Source organism: Psittacula echo (genome assembly GCF_963264785.1).
Source record: "Psittacula echo genome assembly, chromosome: 5".
Taxonomy (NCBI): Eukaryota; Metazoa; Chordata; class Aves; order Psittaciformes; family Psittacidae; genus Psittacula; species Psittacula echo.
In genome coordinates, this window is record NC_137739.1 from 83863608 (window position 1) to 83885980 (window position 22373).

At 55.2% G+C, this 22373-nt stretch overlaps 1 protein-coding gene across 3 annotated transcripts in view; it reads left to right on the forward strand.

Moving 5' to 3' along the window:
* DGKZ (diacylglycerol kinase zeta) overlaps positions 1-22373 on the forward strand; it is a gene marked incomplete at its 5' end in the record, with an annotated part of 42090 nt that overhangs the window by 17690 nt on the left and 2027 nt on the right. The window contains 31 exons of one of the 3 annotated variants that reach the window (XM_080617937.1): positions 1743-2497; positions 3211-3319; positions 4018-4113; positions 4877-4954; positions 5251-5307; positions 5633-5701; positions 6157-6228; positions 6536-6652; positions 6745-6816; positions 7102-7197; positions 7463-7545; positions 7879-7939; positions 8806-8919; positions 9327-9467; positions 9952-10030; positions 10332-10387; positions 11753-11815; positions 12024-12097; positions 12209-12320; positions 12622-12821; positions 13434-13534; positions 13658-13737; positions 14860-14904; positions 15195-15264; positions 17067-17107; positions 17684-17874; positions 18372-18403; positions 19151-19191; positions 19544-19664; positions 20166-20202; positions 20478-20577. In XM_080617937.1, coding sequence (XP_080474063.1) covers positions 1758-2497; positions 3211-3319; positions 4018-4113; positions 4877-4954; positions 5251-5307; positions 5633-5701; positions 6157-6228; positions 6536-6652; positions 6745-6816; positions 7102-7197; positions 7463-7545; positions 7879-7939; positions 8806-8919; positions 9327-9467; positions 9952-10030; positions 10332-10387; positions 11753-11815; positions 12024-12097; positions 12209-12320; positions 12622-12821; positions 13434-13534; positions 13658-13737; positions 14860-14904; positions 15195-15264; positions 17067-17107; positions 17684-17874; positions 18372-18403; positions 19151-19191; positions 19544-19664; positions 20166-20202; positions 20478-20577 — 3348 coding nt within the window. Of the gene's footprint in view, positions 1-1742; positions 2498-3210; positions 3320-4017; positions 4114-4876; positions 4955-5250; positions 5308-5632; positions 5702-6156; positions 6229-6535; positions 6653-6744; positions 6817-7101; positions 7198-7462; positions 7546-7878; positions 7940-8805; positions 8920-9326; positions 9468-9951; positions 10031-10331; positions 10388-11752; positions 11816-12023; positions 12098-12208; positions 12321-12621; positions 12822-13433; positions 13535-13657; positions 13738-14859; positions 14905-15194; positions 15265-17066; positions 17108-17683; positions 17875-18371; positions 18404-19150; positions 19192-19543; positions 19665-20165; positions 20203-20477; positions 20578-22373 lie in introns of those variants that run through there. The other 2 variants (XM_080617936.1, XM_080617938.1) reach the window with 2 other exon arrangements.

The window sequence follows — 22373 nt, forward strand, 5'->3', positions numbered from 1 at the left end:
GGCAGGAAGGAGCATCTGTTCGGCTCATTTGGGATGTAGTTGGACAGTACATCTCCCCCGGCAGCTAAAGCTGGCCAAAAAGGGTCTGCTGCAGTGTGCCATACTCAGGCAGTGTTCTCTCTTGGGTTTCTAACATGTTTTATTTGTTCAGACAATTTTAAACACCTTTTGGTGATGATGCAATTTACTGTGCATCACCCTGCAGGTAATGGGGAGAAGGGGCAGGAATGGAGCGCTGTCGTGTCAGGGGCAGGCTGGAAGCAGAGTGAACAGCAAAATGTGTCCTCTGCAGAGCTGCATGGGCCTCAGTGGGGTGATAGGTAACCTGCTGGTAACCAAGGACCTGCATTGCTGCTGTGCTGAGACTGGAGAAACCCCTCTGAGGAGGTGGCACTTTGGTTTTGCATTCAGTTCAAGCAGGTTTTAGCTGCTCTGGAGGGCATTGCTGTCCTTCCTTCCCTCCTTGGCCTATGTTACTGAGTGCTGGCTTGGCAATGAGACTGTAGAAACAAAGAGCTGGCTTGCTTGCCTACCAGGCTGGAGGAGAGAAAACCAAGCCTGGCCTTTTCCAAAAATACAAGCTCAGCTTTGTAGTCATCTAAAAGATGACTCTAAAAGTCATTTAAAAGTCATCTTAAAAAGTCATCTAAAAGTCATCGAAAAAGCCCAGTGGGTTGTTTGCCTTACAAGCACTAAGGAAAAGCTCTAAATGGTCATCCAGAAAATAACACATGTCCCATCTTACATGCAGTTCCCAAACGAAAAGGGAAGCTTTGACAAATTTTCCTGTTTGTGTGGGCCTCAGGGCAGTGGAGGTTTGGGTCCTCTGGTATTGCTGCAAGCAAATGTGTGTAAGAGCATGAGGAAGGTAGAAGCAAGTGGAAAAGATGGCAGTCTAAGTGTGATGATGGGTATACCCCGTACCCTCATGATGGGTAGAGGAGCCATTGTTGAGAGTGATGGTGGTGGCCTCTGTGTGTGCCTGCAGGCTGCCATGAGCCAATTCCTTGCCTTGGGAGCAACTGAAGAGCCAGAAGTTTGCTTCTACCAAACTGTGGGTCTTGGTGGGGTGTTTTTTGAGTAAATCCTCTCTATTTAGTGGCTGAAGAGAGGTGGTGGCTGGAGGGTGGGAAGTGAAGCACTAACACTGGAGCGAGCCAGATTCAGCCCCTTCCACTTCATCTTTGCATACCGAGCTGTCAGTGCTGAAACTGCTACAGCACCATCCACTTGTGGCCTCGGGCTTTCCGTGGAGTGCTGCAATGTCCAGGCTGCCTGTCAAGCATTGAGGACTGGGCAGGAGAAGCTCGAGAGCCCCACTAAAGCTCTTTCCACCAGTTTTGCGCAGGACACATGGGATGATTTTCCACCACACTACTCCATCTCTCCCAGCTAACTCCTACCAAGTCTGCCTGTCCTGCTTTTGCTTTCCTCTACTTGCTTTCCTGCTCTTGCCTCACTTTGGTTTTCTTCTCTGGGATTCACAAGAGCTCAGTTTCAATTTGCTGCAAATTTGATGGGGCTGGTGTTTAGCCAGAGCAGTTCCCATGGGAAAACCAGGTGGACCCGCACGAGGAGTGATGCCAGGGCTGATGGGTGCCTTGGGGTGCAGGGGATCTCCTGATCCCACAGCAGGGGATGCAGAGGGTCCCAGCCATGCCCCCCACCTTCTGTCTCCATCCATCCCCCTGCCTGCGGACTCCCGTAGGAGCGTATTTAATTCCTGGTCTCTGTGTCAACAGCCGAGTGCGGGTGCCATGGAGACCTTTTTCAGGCGGCACTTTGGTGGGAAGGGGCTGCGCCGTGCCAGCGCTGTGGCCGTGCCCACGGGCAAAGCCCGGCGGCGTTCCCAAGCCGGGCTGCCCTCATCCTCGCTGGCCCAGCGCCGCCGCGGCTCCGGAGCCCCGCTGCCAGCCCTGTCCTGCCTGGGCCAGCCCCGCAGCCGCCGCCGCCGCTCCAGCACCACGCCGCCCTGCCTCAGCCCGCGCTTCGCCGTGCAGACCAAGCACGGTGGCTGCGCGCGAGCCATCGATGCCCATCTGATGGGTCCCTCCATCCTGCTGGCCAGCCTCATCCCCAGTGGAGAGGGGGGGATGCCCTGCGCTGACACATCCGAGTCTCCGGAAGATGATGCCGAGTGGTGCCGGCAGGAGCGGTGTGCCGAGGAGAGGTGGCTGGCCATGCTGCCCCGGCTGCGGCCGCTGCAGGCTGGGCTGCTGTCGCGGGGCCCCCGCTGCCTGCGGCGTGCATCCTCGCACTGCCTGCCCACCGAGGTCATCCATGGCCGCGCTGGTCACGGCTTGCCGGGCCGCTACCGCCGCCTCAGCCAGCGCCGCCGCTCCAGCGATGCTGCCCGGCCGGGGCTGGTGCCCTCCGGGCACCTGCGGCTGCTGCCCCAGCGCTGCATGGGGGCAGATGGAGCCGGGTGCTCCTCTGAGCGCTTGGGACTGGAGCCTCCGTGCCGTGCTGCCTTGGATAGCTGGAGCCCCCGGCTGCTGTATGTATGGCGATGCCGCGGGAAGGGGCGGCTGGGTGTACCCAGGCTTGGTGGGGAAGAAGGGAACGGGGTCTGTTCTGCTGGCCCTGGCTCCCATTGGTGTCTTGCAGTGCTGCTCACATCCCTTGAGCATCTCCCACTTAGGCCAGCGCTGCCTCTGATGTGCTCAGTGCAACCCCAGGGCTGCAGCGTGTCCTCTTCTGCCAGCCTGGGGAGAGAGGGAGGTGGCAGGCCTGGCTGTGGGCTGGAGATGCAGACCTGCACACATGGGAGCAGCCCGCTAGCCCCAAACCACTGCTTTTTACTCCTCTGGTTGTGCTTGTCCCTGAAAATGCCTCAGGCTCTGGAATGCATTGGAATGGGAGAGCTGCGGGGAGCCTTGGCAGGGCAAGGGCTGTGGGTTGTCCCCATCAGCACAGCTCGGTGGAGCATCCCAGGCTGGTTTGCAATGGACCTGTCATCCTTGAGGGCTTTGACTGAGCTGGCCTAGGCTGTGCCTCTTGCTGGGTGCAAGGTGCTGAGCCATCAGCAACACGGACAGCACCTCTTCCATCCCACAGGAGTGGGTACTCCTCAGCCAGCGGTGCTGGAGGTTCACCTCATTTCCAGCCACTTGGTCCTGAGGATGCTTTTCTGCTCCATCCTAGAAGCAGGTTGTGCTTTGCACGTTTCTCCTCCCCTGATGTAATAGCCAGCCCTCCTGTGTCTTCCAGGAAAGCTATTGCCAAGTCCAGCCTCCAGCACATGGTAGCCCAGCCGAACCCTGCGCTAGCCCTGAGGAGCGACTCGGAGAGACAGATACGCAGCACTGTGGACTGGAGTGTAAGTCGTAGCGTGTTTTGCTGGGCATTGCATGGAATAGGCTCCCAGCCAAGAAGCAGCAGGATCTTCCCAGGATAAGGGTTCCCAGGTGACTTTGGCTTTGACACATTTATGGCCTCTGCCATTGCCACCAGCTTGTGCCAGCATCTGTGCTGCTGGCAGCACCCTGCAGTGCTGCAGAGAGGCTGTGCAGGCACATGTAGTTCCTGGGAGGGTGGCAAAGCTACTGCACTGACAGCTCTTCTGCTCCTGGCAGCTGAAGTCTTATGGTGGTTGAGGCCAAGCAACAGGAGCAAGCCCCTGCTCCTTCACTTTCAAAGCCCATCAGACTTTAAGCTACACTCTCAGGTCATAGAACAGAAGCTGTTTCAGGAGAGTCCTCTGCATGGCGTTTGCTCCAGTGCCTCCTCTCAGGGGGAGATGGAAGCAGCTCCCCTGTGCAGGACACTGTAGGTTTTGGAGCTGGTTTTCTTGGGTCCTCATTTCCAGCAAGTGGGGCACAGCAGCAGCTTCATGAGGTTTCCTTTATCCGGATGTTGGCCCTGGTTGTTCTGTACATCTTGTCTCCTGGTCTACACCAAGCTCCAACCTCTCACCCCCCCAGCAGTGTCCAGTATCCTGTCCCTCAAAGCTTTTTAGGGGCTTGGATGTGTGTCTCGGGGTGCTCTCAAATAAACGTGTTGTCTTGTGCCTTTCAGGAGACTGCAGTCTATGGGGAGCACATCTGGTTTGAGACCAATGTCTCTGGGGACTTCTGCTACGTTGGGGAGCAGAACTGTATGGCAAAGCTGCTGGTGAGTGGTCACGCACCTCCCTGGCAAGGACCCCAGATGCGAGTTGTGCTGCTGCCTGGCAGGGATGCCATGAAGGCCTCTGCTGGGGGACATGTTGGGGGCTCCAAGGTGAGGAGTGTGTCACTCCTACCCTGGTGTGCTGGAGGGCTTTGACCTCTATTTCTGCCAGTGCTGATGCTCAGTTTGCAGTGAGAACCCAACACAGGGCAGCCACTCACCCAGAGGTGGTATGATAATATTCCAGGGAGAGGCTGTTGGGATCCCACACCCTTAAAGGGACAATCTGAATCCAAAACCTTTCAATAGAGAAGACTGAGCACTGGAGCCCCAGGTCTGCTGCCTCCTGACCCTGCAGGCAGCACTGATTTTATGGTGCTGCTGCAGTCCCCCCTCCCAGCTTGCAGGCTCAGTCCTGCTTGTGGTGACCCAGAGCCCTGATGCCATCCTGTGCCTTACCATGGGAGCCCTGCAGGTGCCTCCCAGACCAGCTTCTATGGTGCTCTCCGGCTGTGCCAGAAGAGGCCAAGGACTGCAGAACAGGACAGCAGGAGACCACCTCCCTGCTCTGCCCCAGAGCTGAGAGCATCTGCTCTGTGTATATGCTTAGATCCCTTCCTTTGCAAGGAGTCTGGTTTGTGTCTACTACAGGACTTGTTCTGCATCCTGAGATACACAAAGGAGGTGTGACGGGAGGCTGAGCTTGCTGGCATCTGAACATTGCTATTCACATGTATGTTTTTCCTTCTCTTTTCTTTTCCTCCAGCAAAAACCTCTTTCCAGGCGTAAGTGTGCAGCCTGCAAGATTGTAGTGCATACACCCTGCATTGAGCAGCTGGAGAAAGTGAGTAAAGCCTGTTAAGCCCTCTCTGGCTTACAAAGCTGTAACAGCCTTTCCTTGGGCATCCTTTCCTCAGGCAGCCTTTCCTCTTGGGTAGTGAAAGACAGTATCGAAAGGAGCATCTAGTGACATGATTTGGGGCCTCAAGCCCTGTTTCGTTCAGTAACAGAGAGATGTGAAGGGTTTCACAGCAAGCACCAAGTATCTCCAGAGGCTCTGGACCTGCTGTAGTAAACTCCAGTAGGTTTCCTTTGGGTCTGATGGGTTTACTGATTCCTCTCTGTGTGTTCAATCTACAGATAAATTTCCGCTGCAAACCTTCCTTCAGGGAGTCAGGGTCCCGGAATGTACGGGAGGTGAGATATGCCTTGGATGCTGCCTACGCCTGCCCCCCTTTCCAGTGTGCCTACTCTCCACTGGGTTTGTTTTGTGGGATTCTTAGTCAGTTCCGTCCCCCTCCTGTTTTTTCTGGCTTTAATTCCTTCTTTGAGCACCTTAATTTGGCCTCTTGCTCCCTGATTCTTCTCCCAGAGGGCTGGTGCTGTTGCCTGTGAGCAGTGGGCTTGCTGCAAGAGCAGAGGTCCTGGTTGGCCTGGTTCTGTTCCTCCTGCCTGTTCCCACATTCCCTCACGTGTTGGACATTTCATTCCATTATTTTTCTTCTTTTTCTTTCCCCTTTAGCCCATCGTTGTCCGGCATCACTGGGTACACCGGAGGCGGCAGGAAGGGAAATGCCGGCAGTGTGGCAAGGTGAGAGGATACCTTCTTGTTGCTTTGAGTTTCTTTCTCAGCCTGAGGGAAAGCGAAGGTCAAACTGGGGACAAGAACAGGACTGGGAACCAGGGACATCCCACCAGTCCTGTTTGGCAGCAGTAGCCTACAGCAAAACCAATACATGTGCCCTGTTTTGCACACTGAAGCACTACATAAGTCCTTCCCACATAAAGTTCTTCCCCTGGGACAAATCAGTCCGGGAGAGGACTGTCTTCCTTACATGCTTCCCTTGAGCAATAGAGACACCCCTACAGAGCTCACTGGCTTCCCTGGTGCCATAGTGGTGGTTGGGACTATCTGGCAGGGACACAGAGGGCTCCAGCTGCAGGCATGCTGTCTTTGTTAACATCTCCCAAGGTGGTGGGAAAGGCCTGATGGGTGGTAGAGGGCTGGGAAGGAATTCTGTAAGCCTCTTATCCTTCCCTCCACAGGGCTTCCAGCAGAAGTTTGCCTTCCACAGTAAAGAGATTGTAGCCATCAGCTGTTCCTGGTGCAAGCAAGCGGTGAGCAAAGTCCCCATTGAATGTCTTAACCAGCCTGTTCTGCACCTCATGATGTCTGCTTTCTGCTGGGACTCCCCAGGCTGCTTCTCTGCAACCTGCCCTTAACAGCTGCTCTTACTGGGAGAGGCTGTACTGTGGCAGCTGTGAGCTTCTCCAGGAAACTTCCTCTTCATTGCTTTCCCATCATCAATTCCTGCATGGTTTCCTCCAGCACTCCCTGCACTGGCATGGGGGAGCTGGGAGGAGGAGACAGTGGCTGTCCCCGTCAAACTGAGCCGCTGAGTTTTCTGTCTGTCTTCTTCCCCAGTATCACAGCAAAGTCTCCTGCTTCATGCTGCAACACATCGAAGAGCCCTGCTCACTGGGAGCTCACGCTGCTGTCGTCGTTCCTCCCACCTGGATCCTGCGGGTCCGGCGGCCCCAGGTAAGGCACCTCAACTCCTGTGGGTCTTTCATGGCTGCTGCTTGCCCAGCACCTCCTCACAGGACTTGTGGGTTTGTTCCGTTTCTCTCTAGAATCCCCTGAAGTCAAGTAAGAAGAAGAAGAGGACATCATTCAAGCGGAAATCCAGCAAAAAGGGGGCTGAGGTAAGGGATGAAGGGACAGGGAATGACCTTGTCTTGGAAGCACGGAGGGGGAGGGCGGTGAGGAGCAGAACTGGGAAACAAGGGGCTTTGCTATGTCTGCATGGAGGTTAAGGAGGTTGAGGTGGAGGGAGGGTGTCTGCTGACAGGGCAGATCGTACCTATAGGCTTATGGGGTGGCTGGGACGTTGTCTTCCTCCCACTCCTGATGTGTGCAGTGTTAGGGCTCAGCTCAGGTGGAAGTTTGTGTTTCCCTGTTTGTTGAAGGACCTGCAGTGTCTCTTGCAGGAAGGGAGGTGGAAACCCTTTGTCATCAAGCCCATGCCAGCTCCTCTCATGAAGCCCTTGCTGGTGTTTGTGAACCCCAAGAGCGGTGGCAATCAGGTATGGCCATGTCCTGCATCTCCCTGAGAAGGAAGCTCTGTGAGGGCATTGCCATTTGGCTGCTGAGGTCTCGCCATAGCTTTGGTGATGTCTCAGCTGCAGAAGAGGCAAGGCAACCCCTACAATGCCAGCTTGGTGCCTGGCAGCGCCCGCCTAGGCCAGGCTTTGCCTGAATCCCCTGAGAACAACATTGTCTTGGCCTGTCCCCTTCTTCTGCCATCCACTGGGAGCTCCCTGTTACCTGAAGTCTTTCCTCTCCCCACAGGGAGCCAAGATCATCCAATCCTTCATGTGGTATCTCAACCCACGGCAAGTTTTTGACCTCAGCCAGGGTGGACCCAAGGAGGCGTGAGTACTGATGGAGCAGCACTCTTCCATCCCCCATCCCTGCCCCAGAGATACCTCCCCAGAGCTCTTCCCATGGTTGGTAGAAACCTAATGCTCCATAGTTCCCTTGTGCAAAAGAGACCTCCACCAAGGTCATGCTTTGAAAGGCCTCTCTAGGATACCCTGTGATCAGTCAGTGTTTCCTGATGGAGGGCTGGTCTAATCTGTGAGCTGCTGTGGCGGTGGGGAGGGAGACATCCACATGGCATGAATGCAGGGTGGGCAGGGACCCCCTGCAGCTACCTGTAACACCTTCAGTGCCTCTTCCCTCCTCACCCTCCCTGTTCCCTGCAGGCTGGAGCTGTACCGCAAGGTCCACAACCTCCGGATCCTGGCATGTGGGGGAGATGGCACGGTGAGTCCCCCAGCTCCTCCGTGCCTTTCCAGTGCCAGCAGCAGCCCTCCTCACTGTAATCCAGTGTCTGTGGTATAGCTGGTGCCACTGGATGCTGTGGGTCCCTCATGCACAGCTCCAGGGAGTCCTAGTCTGTAGCATGTCTGGACTTACAGCCCTTCTAAGAATCATAGAACCATAGAATGGTTTGGGTTGGAAAGGACCTTAAGATCATCCAGTTCCAACCCCCCCTGCTATGGGGAGGGACACCTTCCACTAGACCAGGTTCCTCCAAGCCCTGTCCAACCTGGCCTTGAACGCTGCCAGGGATGGAGCATTCACAGCTTCCTCGGGCAGCCTATTCCAGTGCCTCACGACCCTCACAGTATAGAACTTCTTCCTTATATCCAGCTTAAATCTTCCTTGAGTTTGAACCCGTTACCCCTTGTCCTATCAGTAGAGTCCCTGTTGAAGAGTCTCTCTCCAGCATCCCCTGTAGGCCCCCTTCAGATACTGGAAGCTGCTCTGAGGTCTCCATGTAGCTTCTCTTCTCCAGGCAGAACAGACCCAATTTTCTCAGCCTGTCTTTGTACAGGAAGTGCTCCATTCCCTGATCATCCTCGTGGCCTCCTCTGGACTTGCTCCAGCAGCTCCATGTCCTTCTTATGTTGGGGACACCAGAACTGCACACAGTTCTGGGGGCCAGTGTCCTCACTGGGGTTACTGGCATCTCCCACAGCATCTGTTTGGAGCGCTAAAGAGAATGAATAGCTTCAGTGGTGGCTAAGGGGTCCCCATCTCTGCTCCTCTGCTATTGTTAGTGCTGCGAGGTGGGACTTGCCTGCCATCCCTGGAATAACCATTTCTTTGCACTCCTGCCCGAGCAGGTAGGCTGGATACTCTCCATTCTGGACCAGTTACGCCTCAACCCACCTCCTCCTGTGGCCATCCTACCTTTGGGGACAGGGAATGACTTGGCCAGGACAATGAACTGGGGTGGGGTAAGTGATGGGCGCAAGAGCCTGCTGTTGCTGTGGGGGATTGAGCGCTTCATCTCTGGTTCCAGACACATGGGTGGGAATTTGCATGGGCTGGGTGTTTTGACTTGCCCTAAATACAGACCAACAAAGAAGTGCCATTTGAATGTCACTGGTGTGACATTTGAATTATTCTGCATTAGATTATAATCTATTAGGACATTAACAAAAGCAATCAGTATTTTAAACTTTGGGAGACTTTTAGAAGGAAGATGTATTGTTTTATATTCATAGTCCCACTTTGTGGTGCATTCAAGTAGTCGGTCTTTTCCACGTCTTTTGTTCTGGGATGTCTTCCCAAAGCCCACTGTCTTTGGGGACATCTCTGCAGGAGGCAGGTAGGAGACTTGCCAGGTTCTGTTTTTCACCAGGGTTACACGGATGAGCCTCTGTGCAAGATCCTGTCACACGTGGAAGATGGGAACATTGTGCAGCTCGATCGCTGGAACCTCCATGTGGAGCCGAACCCTGATGCAAACCCTGAGGAGAAGGATGAGACAGCTGCGGACAAGGTGGGACATCTCCTGTCTGTTTGTTCCTTGTGTGGGAGTCTGCATTCCTCTTTCTCCCACTGGTTCAGGCAGCCTTAGCACCTGGGACTACTGCATTGGGTTGGTCTTTCCCTCTCCTTGCGCCAATTCCACTCCTCTCCTCGTGGCTCTGACCCACATCACTCATGGTGAGGCACATAGAGATCAGCACTAACTGTCCACCAGAGGTTTTATAACCACAGCTTGCATCAGGTCTAAGCCCAGTCCCCACTGAGATGGTTTCTTTAGTAGAAACATATGTGATTGCAGAGTGTGTCTTCTTATCCCTAGGAGCCAAGGGCCGATCTGTCATCTCAAGCTTATGTCCTCTATATTTTCCTGGGGGGAAAGCAAATGGGCTCCCTCAGCCTGATAAGCACCATACGTGGCTCTGCAGTAGCCTGACCTTGTCTTTGCTATGGCCACACACTGGCAGCCTCATCCTTATTCCTCCTTTCCATTTCAGCTCCCCTTGGATGTCTTTAATAACTACTTCAGCCTCGGCTTTGACGCACGGGTGACGCTGGAATTCCATGAATCCCGAGGTACGGAAGGGTGGCACAGCTTGGGCAGGGTCTGTGGCAGGGGGGTGCCCCAGAGGTGGGCCTGTAAAGCATCCCTTAGGAAAGTGACCCAGAGGATTGCCCCAGGGACAGGGCTGGAGGAGGAGCAAACCTGAGAAGCAAGTGGAAGCTGCAGAGGGGGACGAGGGGTGCCTGCATGGGAAGAGAGCTGGGGGCTGCCTTCTGGCCGAGGCTGGCTGGAGAGCTGTGTCTGGGGAGAGCTGGCAAGTGAAACATTTCCATGTGCAGGCCAATGACCTGGGCTTCTTTCTCCTTTCCCTAGAGGCCAACCCAGAGAAGTTCAACAGCCGGTTTCGGAATAAAATGTTCTATGCTGGGGTGAGTGTGTGGAGGATAGCTGGGCATGCCTTCACAGCAGCCACAGCATCAGCGGGAGCACAGGCACGGCCCTGCCTCCTGTCTGCACCCTAAACTCGCTCATCTGAGTTACACAAGGCTTCATGTGCACCCAAGCTGAGCCCCCCCAGAGCTGGAGAAAGGCTGGAGCCTGGGAGCTGCAGCTCCTCGTTGGCTGTGAGCACTGCTGGCAGTACAGCTTGCTCTGTCCTACGGTGCAGTTGCTGTCTTGATCTCCTGCCACTATTGTTCTTGTTCTCCGGCTCACGGCCGGTCACCCAGGCAGGACCTCCCTGGAGCTGTGGGGAGCCAGGCTGTCCCCCCTGCAGAGGAACAGGAAGCCTTTCCATAGAGTCACAGAATCACAGAATCCCAAGGGTTGGAAGGGACCTCAAAAGATCATCTAGTCCAACCCCCCTGCAAGAGCAGGGTAACCTAGAGTACATCACACAGGAACTTGTCCAGCCGGGCCTTGCTCCAACGTAGGAGACTCCACAACCCCTCTGGGCAACCTGTTCCAGTGCTCTGTCACTCTTACAGTAAAGAAGTTTTCCCTGATGTTCACATGGAACCTCCTATGCTCCAGTTTACACCCATTAGCCCTTGTCCTATCACTGGACATCACTGGAAAAAACCTAGCTCCATCATCCTGACACTCACCCTTTACATATTTGTAAACATTGATGAGGTCACCCCTCAGTCTCCTCTTCTCCAAGCTAAAGAGACCCAGCTCCCTCAGTGTCTCCTCATAAGGGAGATGTTCCACTCCCTACATTTTATAGCTTGGGCCAGTTACAGCTCTCTGGCTAATTATGCCACCCTCCTGTATCTCACCTATAGAGCTCTGCCTCAGTGTTGTCTTTGTTGTCCATCCCCCATATAATTCCTTACCCAGGTGGCATCGTGATGGGTATTTGAGCAGTTCTAAAAGCCAAGTGCTGCTCTGTACCATCTCACATCTCTCCTGTTTGTGTCTCCCATCCTCTCTGTACAGTTAAACCCAAAGGGGACCCTGGGATCTGTGTAACAGAGGACGTAACTGTCTCTCCTGGTGTCTCTAGGTGGGGCCACATCAGCTCTGTTTTATGGTGCTTCATTACAGCTTGAGACTGAATTTGGCTCTTGTGACTCAGATCTCTCACTGGAGGAGACCAACCTTGCCAGCTCTTCCGTAAAGCCAGGGCTGAGCTGGCAAAGGAGTCGTCGGGCATGTTGCTGAGGGTGCCCCGTAGTTTTTGATAGGCAAAATAGCAAGTGAAAGAGAACAGGTGGTTTTCAGCTGAGGTCTGAAGGTCGGTGGCATTTCAGGAAACATGTGGGCGCTAACACTGTCTCTTGCCTTGGCAGACGGCCTTCTCTGACTTCCTCACCGGGAGCTCCAAAGATTTGGCAAAGCACGTCAAGCTGGTTGTAAGTGCACAGGGTGCTCTGGGCCAGGGAGGGGGATGAGCTGTGGGGGTGTGAGGCACACTGAGTATCTCAAGGTTGGGAGAGGATGTATTTCTGCGAGCGTCAGCTTCCCAAGTGGCTTGGAGAACAGTCACTATAGGGAGCAGAGGGGCTAGGGAAGGCCAGCATCCCATTTACAGCAGTCTGAATGCCCCTGTGTTGTCTCCAGTGCGATGGGACAGACCTGACCTCCAAGATCCAGGAGCTGAAGCCCCAGTGCCTGGTTTTCCTGAACATCCCCAGGTGAGCAGCCACAGGACCTGCCCTCCTGTGCTGGGCTCCTCATCCCCATGTCACATATCCTTGCCTGGGTTTGGGGTGCCTATCTGTGCATCACTCACCATCCCTTCACAGGTACTGTGCAGGCACCATGCCCTGGGGCAACCCTGGGGAGCACCACGACTTCGAGCCGCAGCGCCATGACGATGGCTGCATTGAAGTTATTGGCTTCACCATGACATCCCTGGTGAGTTGGTGCTGTTGCTGGTTGTAGCTGGCAACCAGGGGAGCAACTGGTCCCATTGACTGGGCAACTGCCAACCCAACAGGCCCACAGATCCTCTCCTGAGGAGTTGTGCTGGCCTGTGTGACAGTGCTCTCTGAGGTTTAGGTGAGGTGCTGTCATGCTGTAGTCTCTGTGGGTCCCTTCCCACTGAGATCAGGCCTGAGACCCTCAGACTTCGGTTCACTTGCAGCATCTGACAATGTGTGCTCCTCCCATCCATGCCTCAGTCCATGCCCTGCTCTCACTCTGGACCCTTTCACAGGCTGCCTTGCAGGTCGGTGGCCATGGGGAGCGGCTGTATCAGTGCCGGCAGGTGGTTCTTACCACGTCCAAGGCCATCCCCATGCAGGTAGATGGGGAGCCCTGCAAGCTGGCAGCTTCCTGCATCCGCATCTCCCTGCGCAACCAAGCCAACATGGTGCAGAAGACCAAGAGGCGCAACTCCATGCCTCTGCTCAATGAGTAAGCTCCAAGATCAAGCTGCCACCTCCTCTCCAAGACAGGATGGGGAAAGGGGATCTGGGACTGATCCATCACTCTCAGAGACATTTTGATCCTTTCTCAAGGGCCTGGGAAGGAATTAGGTCACAGAAGTATGGCCAGAACCTTTGTCTGGGATGTACAAGGATGCTGGAGGGGGACTCTTCATCAGGGACTGTAGTGATAGGACAAGGGGTGATGGGTTTAAACTTAAACAGGGGAAGTTCAGGTTAGATACAAGGAAGAAGTTCTTTACTGTGAGGGTGCTGAGGCACTGGCACAGGTTGCCCAAAGAAGTGAATGCCCTATCCCTGGTAGTGTTCAAGGCCAGGTGGGACAGAGCCTTGGGTGACGTGGTCTAGTGTGAGGCATCCCTGCCTGTGGCAGGGGGGTTGGAACTGGATGATCTTAAGGGTTCTTTCCAGCTCTACCTCTTTTATGATTCTGTGTTGGAGAAGCTGCTGGTGCCAGTCTCCCCACCCCAGTCTGTGCACAAGACTGTGCTCTTGCCTGTTCTGGAGGGGTGAGTGGGATAAGGAGAAATTTGGCTACCACTTCCTGATCCTTTCCCTTTTCCTTCCCCCCTGCACGCAGCCAGCAGCCAGTGCCCGAGCGCTTGCGGATCCGGGTGAGCCGAATCAGCATGCGTGACTACGAGGCACTGCACTACGACAAGGAAAAGCTCAAGGAAGCCTGTGAGTGACCAACTGAGTGACCGGGGGGTGGGATCCGCAGTCCCTGAGTCTGGCAGTGCCCTCAGCTAAGCTGTGGGAGGTGTTGGTGCTGCTCCCTGAGTTGTGTCTGTGCCTGCCGTGCAGCCGTGCCGCTGGGGATCATCGTGGTTCCAGGAGACAGCGACCTGGAATTGTGCCGGACCCAAATCGAGAGGCTGCAGGAGGTGAGCTTCTGCTTGGGAAGTGGTCACGGATGGATGCTGAAGGTGGATGGGTTTGGGGGAGGGATTTCTAAGCTTCCTTGACCTGCACACTTCAACACATAGGCTCCTGCTTGTGGTAACAGGTCGTGGTTTGCCTTCACCATGTGGTGGCAGCAGGATCGCAAGCTGGATGGGTTGTTGGTCCCTGCTGTCTGGCAGCTTCTTCCTCAGCATTGCTCCTCTGACCTTGTTCTCCCAGCCCAGAGCATCAGTGGCCCAGAAAGATTAAAGGGCAGCAGAAAAAGCCAGCACACATCCTATGGATGCCTGTCAGCCCCTGGGGGCTTGAGAAGGCCCTTCCTCTGTCCATTGGTTTGCTGTGCTGTGTTCCTTCAGCCTTCTGTGGAGTCTGTGCTTCCTGGCATGGCTCTGCCCTCCCCAGGTGCCTGGATTAGGTTTGTCCCCTCTCCAACTCGTTATATTTGCAAACACTAACTTTTGCGCTCCTGCCAATGTGCTAATGCGTGTCCATGACTGGACATGGGCTGTGTAACCCTTGCTCCTGGTGAGCAATGCCTTCTGAGCCCACAGCGTGCCTCCTGGTGCTGCGCTGTCAGTCTGATTTTCTCCCAGCAGACTGAAGGGACCTTGCTCAGTGCCCAGTTGCCTGGCTCTTGTGCCTGAGGGGATCCCATCCAGTGTGTGCATAGTGTCCTAGGGCTGAGTCACAGAGCTGCTCGCCCAGGCTGGCACACTGGCATCTGCTCCTTGCCCTGCCTGCTCTGCATACCTGTCCCCTGCTTGCCTGGTGCCCAGGCAGTGGTGAGAGCATGCAGGCAGGCACATGGCTAGCAGCTCCCAGGCTCAGAGGGTGATTGTTTGTCGTGGTGTCAACTTGGTACACTGATGCCTCTGCAGCTTCCTAAAGGTGTGCGCTGAGGCTGGTGTTCCTCAGTCACCTCATGGTTTACTTCTTCTCTCTTCTTGGGCTCTCTGCTCTGGCCTCAAAGCAGGGCAGGGACCAAGGGCCACAGGCAATGTTTAAAGCCAGGTATGGCAGCACATTAAGCAGCTCCAGTGGGATGAGAGGGGATGGGGGCCACTCAGACAAACGCTGTAATGGCACATCTTGCCTTTCTGCAGGATTTCCCTCCCCAGCTCTCTGCTTTAGAGCGCCTGCTCTTTCAGGTGTGTATGGCCTTGCTTTGTCCCCAAGGCCCATCTGTCATGTCCACCATGCCAGTCTTGTGGGCTCATCTTGTGGCACATCTTCCTCCAGGGAGCTGGTGTGTGTCAGCCCCAGAATGTCCCATGCTGCTCCCCATGGCTGCATGCTGTGCCTGTGTTCAAGTTCCCCTTGCCATCCAAGTGCCTGTGGTCTTCCATGTCTGCAGGGATCTCCAAGAGTAGGAGGGATCCTCTGGAGATTGATGGCAAGCCCAAGAGACACAACTTCATTATCTCTTTTTGTTATGCAGGAGGGAGATGGAGCCAAACCGAAGACACTGTCATCCCAGAAGCTGTCACCCAAGTGGTGCTTCCTGGACTGTGGGTATCATCCTCCCCTGGATGTGCTGACAGTGTGCTAGTGGGGTCCTTCAGCCTGCCATCTTAGTGGAGGGAGAGGACAGAGATCCATGGGGCAGCAAAGACACAAGGGTTATTGATGTGTTAGAAACCATGGAAGCACATATGAATATGGTCACGTAGGAATTTGGGCTGCTTCCCCCTGAAAAGGTGATGGGATCAATAGCCCAACTGAAGTGCATCTACACCAATGCACACAGCACGGGCAACAAACAGGAAGAGCTGCAAGCCATTGTGCAGCAGGAAAACTATGACATTTGGCATCACAGAAACAGGGTGGGATGACTTCACAGCTGAGGTGCTGTGAACTCTTCAGAAGGGATAGGCAATGAAGGAAAGGCAATGGGATAGCCCTGTAAGGGAGTGTTTTGATCGTCTAGAGCTTAATGATGGTAATGATAAGGTTGAGTGGTTATGGGTAAGGATCAGGGGGAAGGCCAACAGGGCAGATGTCATGGTGGGAGTCTGTTATGGAGTTCCCAACCAGAATGAAGAGGCAGACAATATGTTCTGTCAACAGCTGGGAGAAGTCTCACAGTTGCTAGCCCAGGGAAGTGGTTCAGTCACCATACCTGGTGTTGAGGCATTTAAAAGCTGTGTAGACATGGCACTTAGGGACATGGTTTAGTGATGGATGTGGCAGTGATAGGTTAGTGGTTGCAGTCAATGATCTTAAAGGTCTTTCCCAACCTAACAATTCTATGATTCTATGAATTTGGGGGGGTGATGGGACAGCCCTTAGTGACAATCCACTGAGAGCCATGTGAGACTTAGGACTTAGGGATGTTGGGGTATTAGTGTCCAAGTGCTGCAGTGCTTTATCCCGCAGGCCATGTCTCTGGCTGCAAGTGGAGCAAGGGGCATCTGTTGGTATCCTGCCCACACAGCCAAAGGCAGCTTGGCCGCATGTGTCTGCAGGACTTCTGGGGTTGCTCTCCTGTGTCATACAGGCAGGGGGCCCCCTGCTCCAGCACACTGCAGCAAGGCTCACCAGGAGCATCCCAATGATATGGGCATCAGGCTCCTCGCTGGGCTCCAGTTGCTTCTTCTGCCCTGCATCAAAATATCTTCTTTCCTTTTGCCTTCACTGACCAAGAGGCTCCAGAGCTCCCCCTCTGCACCTGGAAGCTGACTGAGAAATCACTGCTGTTGGCACTTCACCTCCCTGACTACCCAGTAGCAGGGCTTAGAGAACAGCAGAGCACAGCCACGGGTTGCAAAGTGAGCCTGGAAGGCCTCATGCTATGCAGAGAGGATGCACCTTCTCCCTTTGGAATTCCAGCCCTGCACATGGGGTTGATGGTGCTGCTGCTCCAGGTGTCCCTAGCAGGACTGCTATACCAGGGCTGTTTTCCATCATCCTGCCAGTCCCACAGCAGCAGGTTCTGGCTCAGGAAGGTATATCAGGAAAGGGGCCAGAGCCTCATTTAGGACAAAGGGATGCACTCACTCAGGCTGCTGCCAGCAGCAGGCTGGTCTGAAGCTCTCCTGCTGTCTTCGGAGACAGGGCCTTGGATCTACAGCTGGTGGCACGCTCTGTTGTGCCTGGCAGTCACAAGCGCTGACACTGCCTCATGGTGGTCCATGGGACCTTATTCAGTCAAGTCAGTGGGAGGCTGAGCTCCCTCTTCTCCCAGCCCTGCTGTGCCCTCAGTGCATGCTACAAAACGGCTGGACAGTTCACTATCACTCAGTGGTGGAAATGGCTGTCTCCTCATCTCACACCAAGAATCACCCTGTCTCTCTCTGTCCCTATTTTACAGCAACCACAGCAGATCGGTTCTACAGGATAGACCGTGCACAGGTGAGTGCAGCCTCAGCCACCATCATCCCCTCAGCATCTACTGGGAAGGTGCTGTGTGTCCCGTATCATGCAGACTGAAAGGCTTAGCCTTGGAGACACACAGGTTTCACACCCCTGCCCTGTGGCATCCCCCAAGGGGTGGTGTGATGAGCCTGGCCTAGGACCAGCCCCAGCACCTCCGGGTTCCCATGGAAAAGGGAGAAAGTGTGGGTAGGAGCACAGAGACTTGGGTTGGAAGCTGCCTGCAGGGCCCTACAGCAGAGCAGGTAAGGAATAGCCAAGCAACAAGGCTGGCCAAGGGACCCACTGACTGGGGTCATCTTAACCGGCATTAAATACTTTCCTTAATGATCTGGAGAGGAAGAGGACACGGTGATGAGGTGTATGGGTCGTCTGCTAAGTTGGCAGGAGATGGGAAGCCTGAAAAGGACAAGGAGGCTTCCCAGGCACAGGTCCCAGGACTCCTCAAGCCACCATCACTGTGCTGCGAGTGGGCTACAGGGCACGGGATGTGAGGGGATGGAGCTATGCAGAAGTAGGTCTTGCTTCTGAGGGGGGCCGGCTTGTGTCTTTCAGGAGCACCTCAACTATGTGACTGAGATCTCTCAGGATGAGCTCTATGTGCTGGACCCAGAGCTAGTGATCACCCAGACTGTGGGCACATCTCCTGCCATGCCTGACCTCGTTGACTTGTCTGCTGCACCCACTGGGGACCATTTTGCATTCCCTCCCTCTTCCTCTTCTCCACCCTCCTCTCCTGCCCCCAGGTGAGTCTGGAAGGGGTGTCCTGGACCTCAGGAAGGATGAGCAATGATGGGAGAGCTAGGGTTGGCTTCACAGCATTGATCCCTGGACCATATTACAGGGGGGCTCCCTGGAAGCAAGCAGGAATTCAGTGCTGAGTTAAACCAAGGAGTGAGATGGCTTCCTGTCTTCCCTGCTCCTCTGCCAGTGCTGCTGGAAGGTGGCTCCACTTCCTGGTGGTGCAAAGGGCATGATTGATTCTGAGCCCAACTGGGGCCACCCTTGGGTATGGATGAGCAGCAGGGCTGGGAGCAGCAGTAGAAATGGGAGTGGGGATGGGTTAAAATCAGGAAAGGAGAAGATGACATGGCCAAAGAGCAGCAAAATCCCTTGGCCTGCCTCTTCTCCTTCCTGCTAGAGTAGTGTCATGGGCACGCTCCTCTGCAGCCATCCTTCTACCTATGCATGCCTGCTGCCAGGACCAGCAGGATTAGTTACACCATTTCTTCTTCCCTTCCAGCACCGAGCCTGAGTGCTGCCTCCCGCACAAAGGTGAGTGCTGTCCCACCCCTCTCAGGTCACACTGTTTTGGGTCCCCAGCATATGGGGTTTGGCTGTCCTTTCCCTGGTGTACAGCAGCAGCCCTGCAGCCTGTGTGTTAGGTGGGAGCATGGAGCCCTGCAGGCAGGTGACCCCAGAGGGGGCAGGAGTGACCTGACTGTGATTTGTGGAACAGCCCGGCCAGGCGCCTTCCTGCCTCCTCCATGTGGGAAGCGGCATGGCAAGGGGTTAATCCCCCACCTGCAGAACTGAGCGCTGCAGGCTTGGTTGGGGGCTGTCTCTGCCAGGGGCTGGCTGGGGATGGGGAGGTGGGAACACAAGGTCAGGGGCCTCACCAAGCTGAGCAAATGGAAAGAGTTTCCTGGAGCTTGAGCGGAGCCCAGTGCCTGGAAGTGTGAGTGAGTCATGGATGAGAGGCGTCTCGGCTGCTGGCTGACATCCAGGAGGTCTGCTCCCCGCTTCCATCACAAGTCATCCTGCCCTTAGGCAGAGACTGCTTCCCCCCTGGGGCTGGGGTCCAGCTGTGCCCCCAGCTATGTGCTGTCTCCTTCCTTCCCCTGTTTGTCCCTTACATCCCTGAGGTTGTAGGAGCCGTGTAAAACCAGTCTGATCAAGCGGTTAGCACCTGAGGGTACACCTCGTGTCTGTGCCTCTGGTGCCTAACTATTGGCTCCAAGGTTAGATAAATGGTGTTACAGCTTGACTTTTCTGACCCCAACCCTTCTTCCTTCTTTGCAGATGACCTGATAGAAGCTGCCAAGAGTGGCAACTTCAGCAAGGTAGGCGCTCCTGCTGCCTCTGCAATGAGCAGCCAGGGCTGTCTCTGGCTGGTCTCCCTGTGGCCTGCTTGGCTATGGGCAGCCCTGCCAGCCATGCTGTGATTGCTATGGAGCAGCTCCTGTTGAGGGCCTTCCTCCAGGATTGGTGGCTGGAAACCAGGCAGACTGCTAGCAAGAAGCCCTGTTCCTCTGCTGGGGGGCATGGAGAGAAGGAATTTGGTGGCATGGCTGAGCTGAACTAAGCTCCCTGCCAGGCCCTGAGTAGCCACACAACCTGCTGGGCATCCTGGGGACACGATACCAGGCTTTGGGGCAAAGCAACTCATCCCAAGCAATCTTGTCAATCCTGTAGTTCCAAGAGCTGCACCGGGCTGGAAGGGACCTGATGGTGCGAGACTCCTCAGGCCAGACCGTCCTCCACCATGCTGTCAAATCAGGGAGCAAGGACATTGTCAAGTACATCATCGAGAACGGTGAGCTGGGGCCAGAGTACCACCCTTAGCAAAGGAGCCAAGAATTCCCAACCGTCTGCTCAGAGGGATGCTCCTGGGCTTAGATCCCTTCCCTCTGGGTTTGCCACATCATCCTTCTGACATGTGGGCTTTCCCTGGCATCTCTCTGCCAGCAGTGGGGTGCTCCCATGGCTGTCGCTGCACCCTGGCAGGGACCAGCATGTCTCTGGGAAACATTTCTCAGTGTCCTGCTCTTGCCTTCAGGGCAGCTGCCCTGTTGCTTTTGGCAACTCCCACTGAAATAGGAGCTGCTTTATTTTTGTTTAGGTATTTCTCTGTACTGAGTCCAGCACAACACTTCTTCCCTGGTCTCAGCTGGGCTCAGGTGCTGCTTTGGAACCAGGACTTTTGCAGGCAGCATGGATATAACAGCCCATATGGAAAGATGCAGAATGTGATTGGGGAGTAGGTGGTGCCCCACAGTTGGGTCTCACTCACCCTGCACTGTTTTTGTCTCCACAGCCCCTTCAGAAATCCTTGATGCCACAGAGGAGGAGAAGTAAGTTGCTGGCTGACTTGTGTTACCTGTTGGCTGGACCCTCTGCAAGGTCATCTGGGCATTTACCGGCTGCCATCACTTTCATTTCCCAGCCATGGCTCCCAGTCCACTTTGAACTGAGCATCCCTGAGTAGCACCCCATCCCCTGCCTGGACAAGCACACAACCACCATCAGCTCCCGCTGCTCTGAATTGCTGTCTCTTGCTGCCACACGCACACGCTGCTTGTCCCCGTTCAGGGGGGACATCTCACATCTCCTGCTTTCTCCTCCCCAGCGGTGAAACCTGCTTGCACCAGGCTGCAGCCTTACGCCAGCGCACTATCTGCCACTACATCGTGGAGGCCGGGGCTTCCCTCATGAAGACGGACCTGCAGGTGATGCTGGGAGGGATGGCAGTGGGGCTCACTGGGGGCTGGCAGGAGAGCAGAGCAAGATGCTTTGGGTGGTGTCTGCCAACCAGAGAGGAGCTGACATAGAACCATAGAGTGGTTTGAGTTGGAAAGGACCTTAAGATCATCTAATTCCAACCCCGCTGCCATGGGCAGGGACAAATCACACTAGACCATGTCACCCAAGGCTCTGTCCAACCTGGCCTTGAACACTGCCAGGGATGGAGCATTTACCACTTCTTTGGGCAGCCTGTGCCAGTGCCTCGCCACCCTCACAGTGAAGAACTTCTTCCTTATATCTAACCTGAACTTTCCCTGTGTTTGTTTGAGCCCATTGCCCCTTGTCCTGTCACTGCAGTCCCTGATGAAGAGTCCCTCTCCAGCATCCTTGTAGGCCCTCTTCAGATACTGGAAGCTGCTCTGAGGTCACTGCACAGGTTCTCTTCTCCAGGCCCAACTTTCTCAGCCTGTCTCCATGCGGGAGGTGCTCCAGCCCCTGATCATCCTCATAAACACACGAGGATGCACATGAAGCACCCGTGCTTGCCCAGCTGCAGAGGGGTTAAATCCCTCTCCTCCCCGCGCTCCTCTCCCTGTTGTTTTATTAAATTAGAAGCAAGGGGCTGGAATGTCTCATCCCTGTCTCCCCCTTCCCACCCTCCGGGGTCACAGCGAGGACACTGTCGCTGCACGCTCCCTCCCAGCTGCAGGGCTCCCCCTGCTCTCCCCCGCGGGGATGGGGGCACTGGGAGCTCCTCTCAGCGGGTGAAGTTGGCCCCGAGTTAACCGGGACGTGCCTCAGTGCCAGGGAGTTGTGCCAGCCCCAGCAGAGGAGACACAAAAAGGGGGCTCGAGGCTGTGTTTTGGTACAGGAGGTTCCCAGCACTGGCATGCAGCAGAGGGGACACGGTCATATTTGTCTGGCAGAGGCTCATAGTGATGGGGTGTAGCAGAGGAGATGTAGAACAAGCCAAGGTGCAATCTGTGGGTCTGGGCACAGTGTAGGAGCCCAGCTGAGGGACCAGTGGAGCTTGGGGCTGCTTCAGACAATGTGCAGCTCTGTTGCCAGCTGCCAGGGAGGTGCTGAGCAGACAATCTCTGGCTTCCCATCACTCCTCCTCATTCCTGGCTAAGGCTTGGGCCTCGCACAGCACCCAGAGTGGGGCTGGTCTGGCTGGCGACTGAACCAGCATAGCCCCTCTTTGCCCCCAGCCCCTTCATCTGCTGAAGGAGAGGAGCAGCCCCCAACCTGCCAGCACAACAGGGTGTCCTGTCCAGGCATGATGCTGCCGCAGGGAACGGGCTTGCACGTGCCTGTGCTAATGCATGTCGGGGTTTGTGGCTGCCTGGGGACCCCTCTGTGCTGCTGCACTGACCTGTATGGGCTGCGGGTCACAGCCTGCCTGCACAGGCAGGAGCCCACCGCACATGAGGGTCACAGCCTCATATGTAGCATAGAATCATAGAATAGTCAGGGTTGGAAAGGACCTTGAGATCATCCAGTTCCAACCCCCCTGCCATGGGCAGGGACACCTCACACTAAACCATGGCACCCAAGGCCTCATCCAACCTGGCCTTGAACACCGCCAAGGATGGAGCATTCACAACTTCTTTGGGCAACCCATTCCAGTGCCTCACCACCCTCTCAGTAAAGAATTTCTTCCTTAGATCCAATCTAAACTTCCCCTGTTTAAGTTTGAACCCATTACCCCTTGTCCTGTCACTACAGTCCCTAATGAAGAGTCTCTCCCCAGCATCCTTATAGGCCCCCTTCAGATACT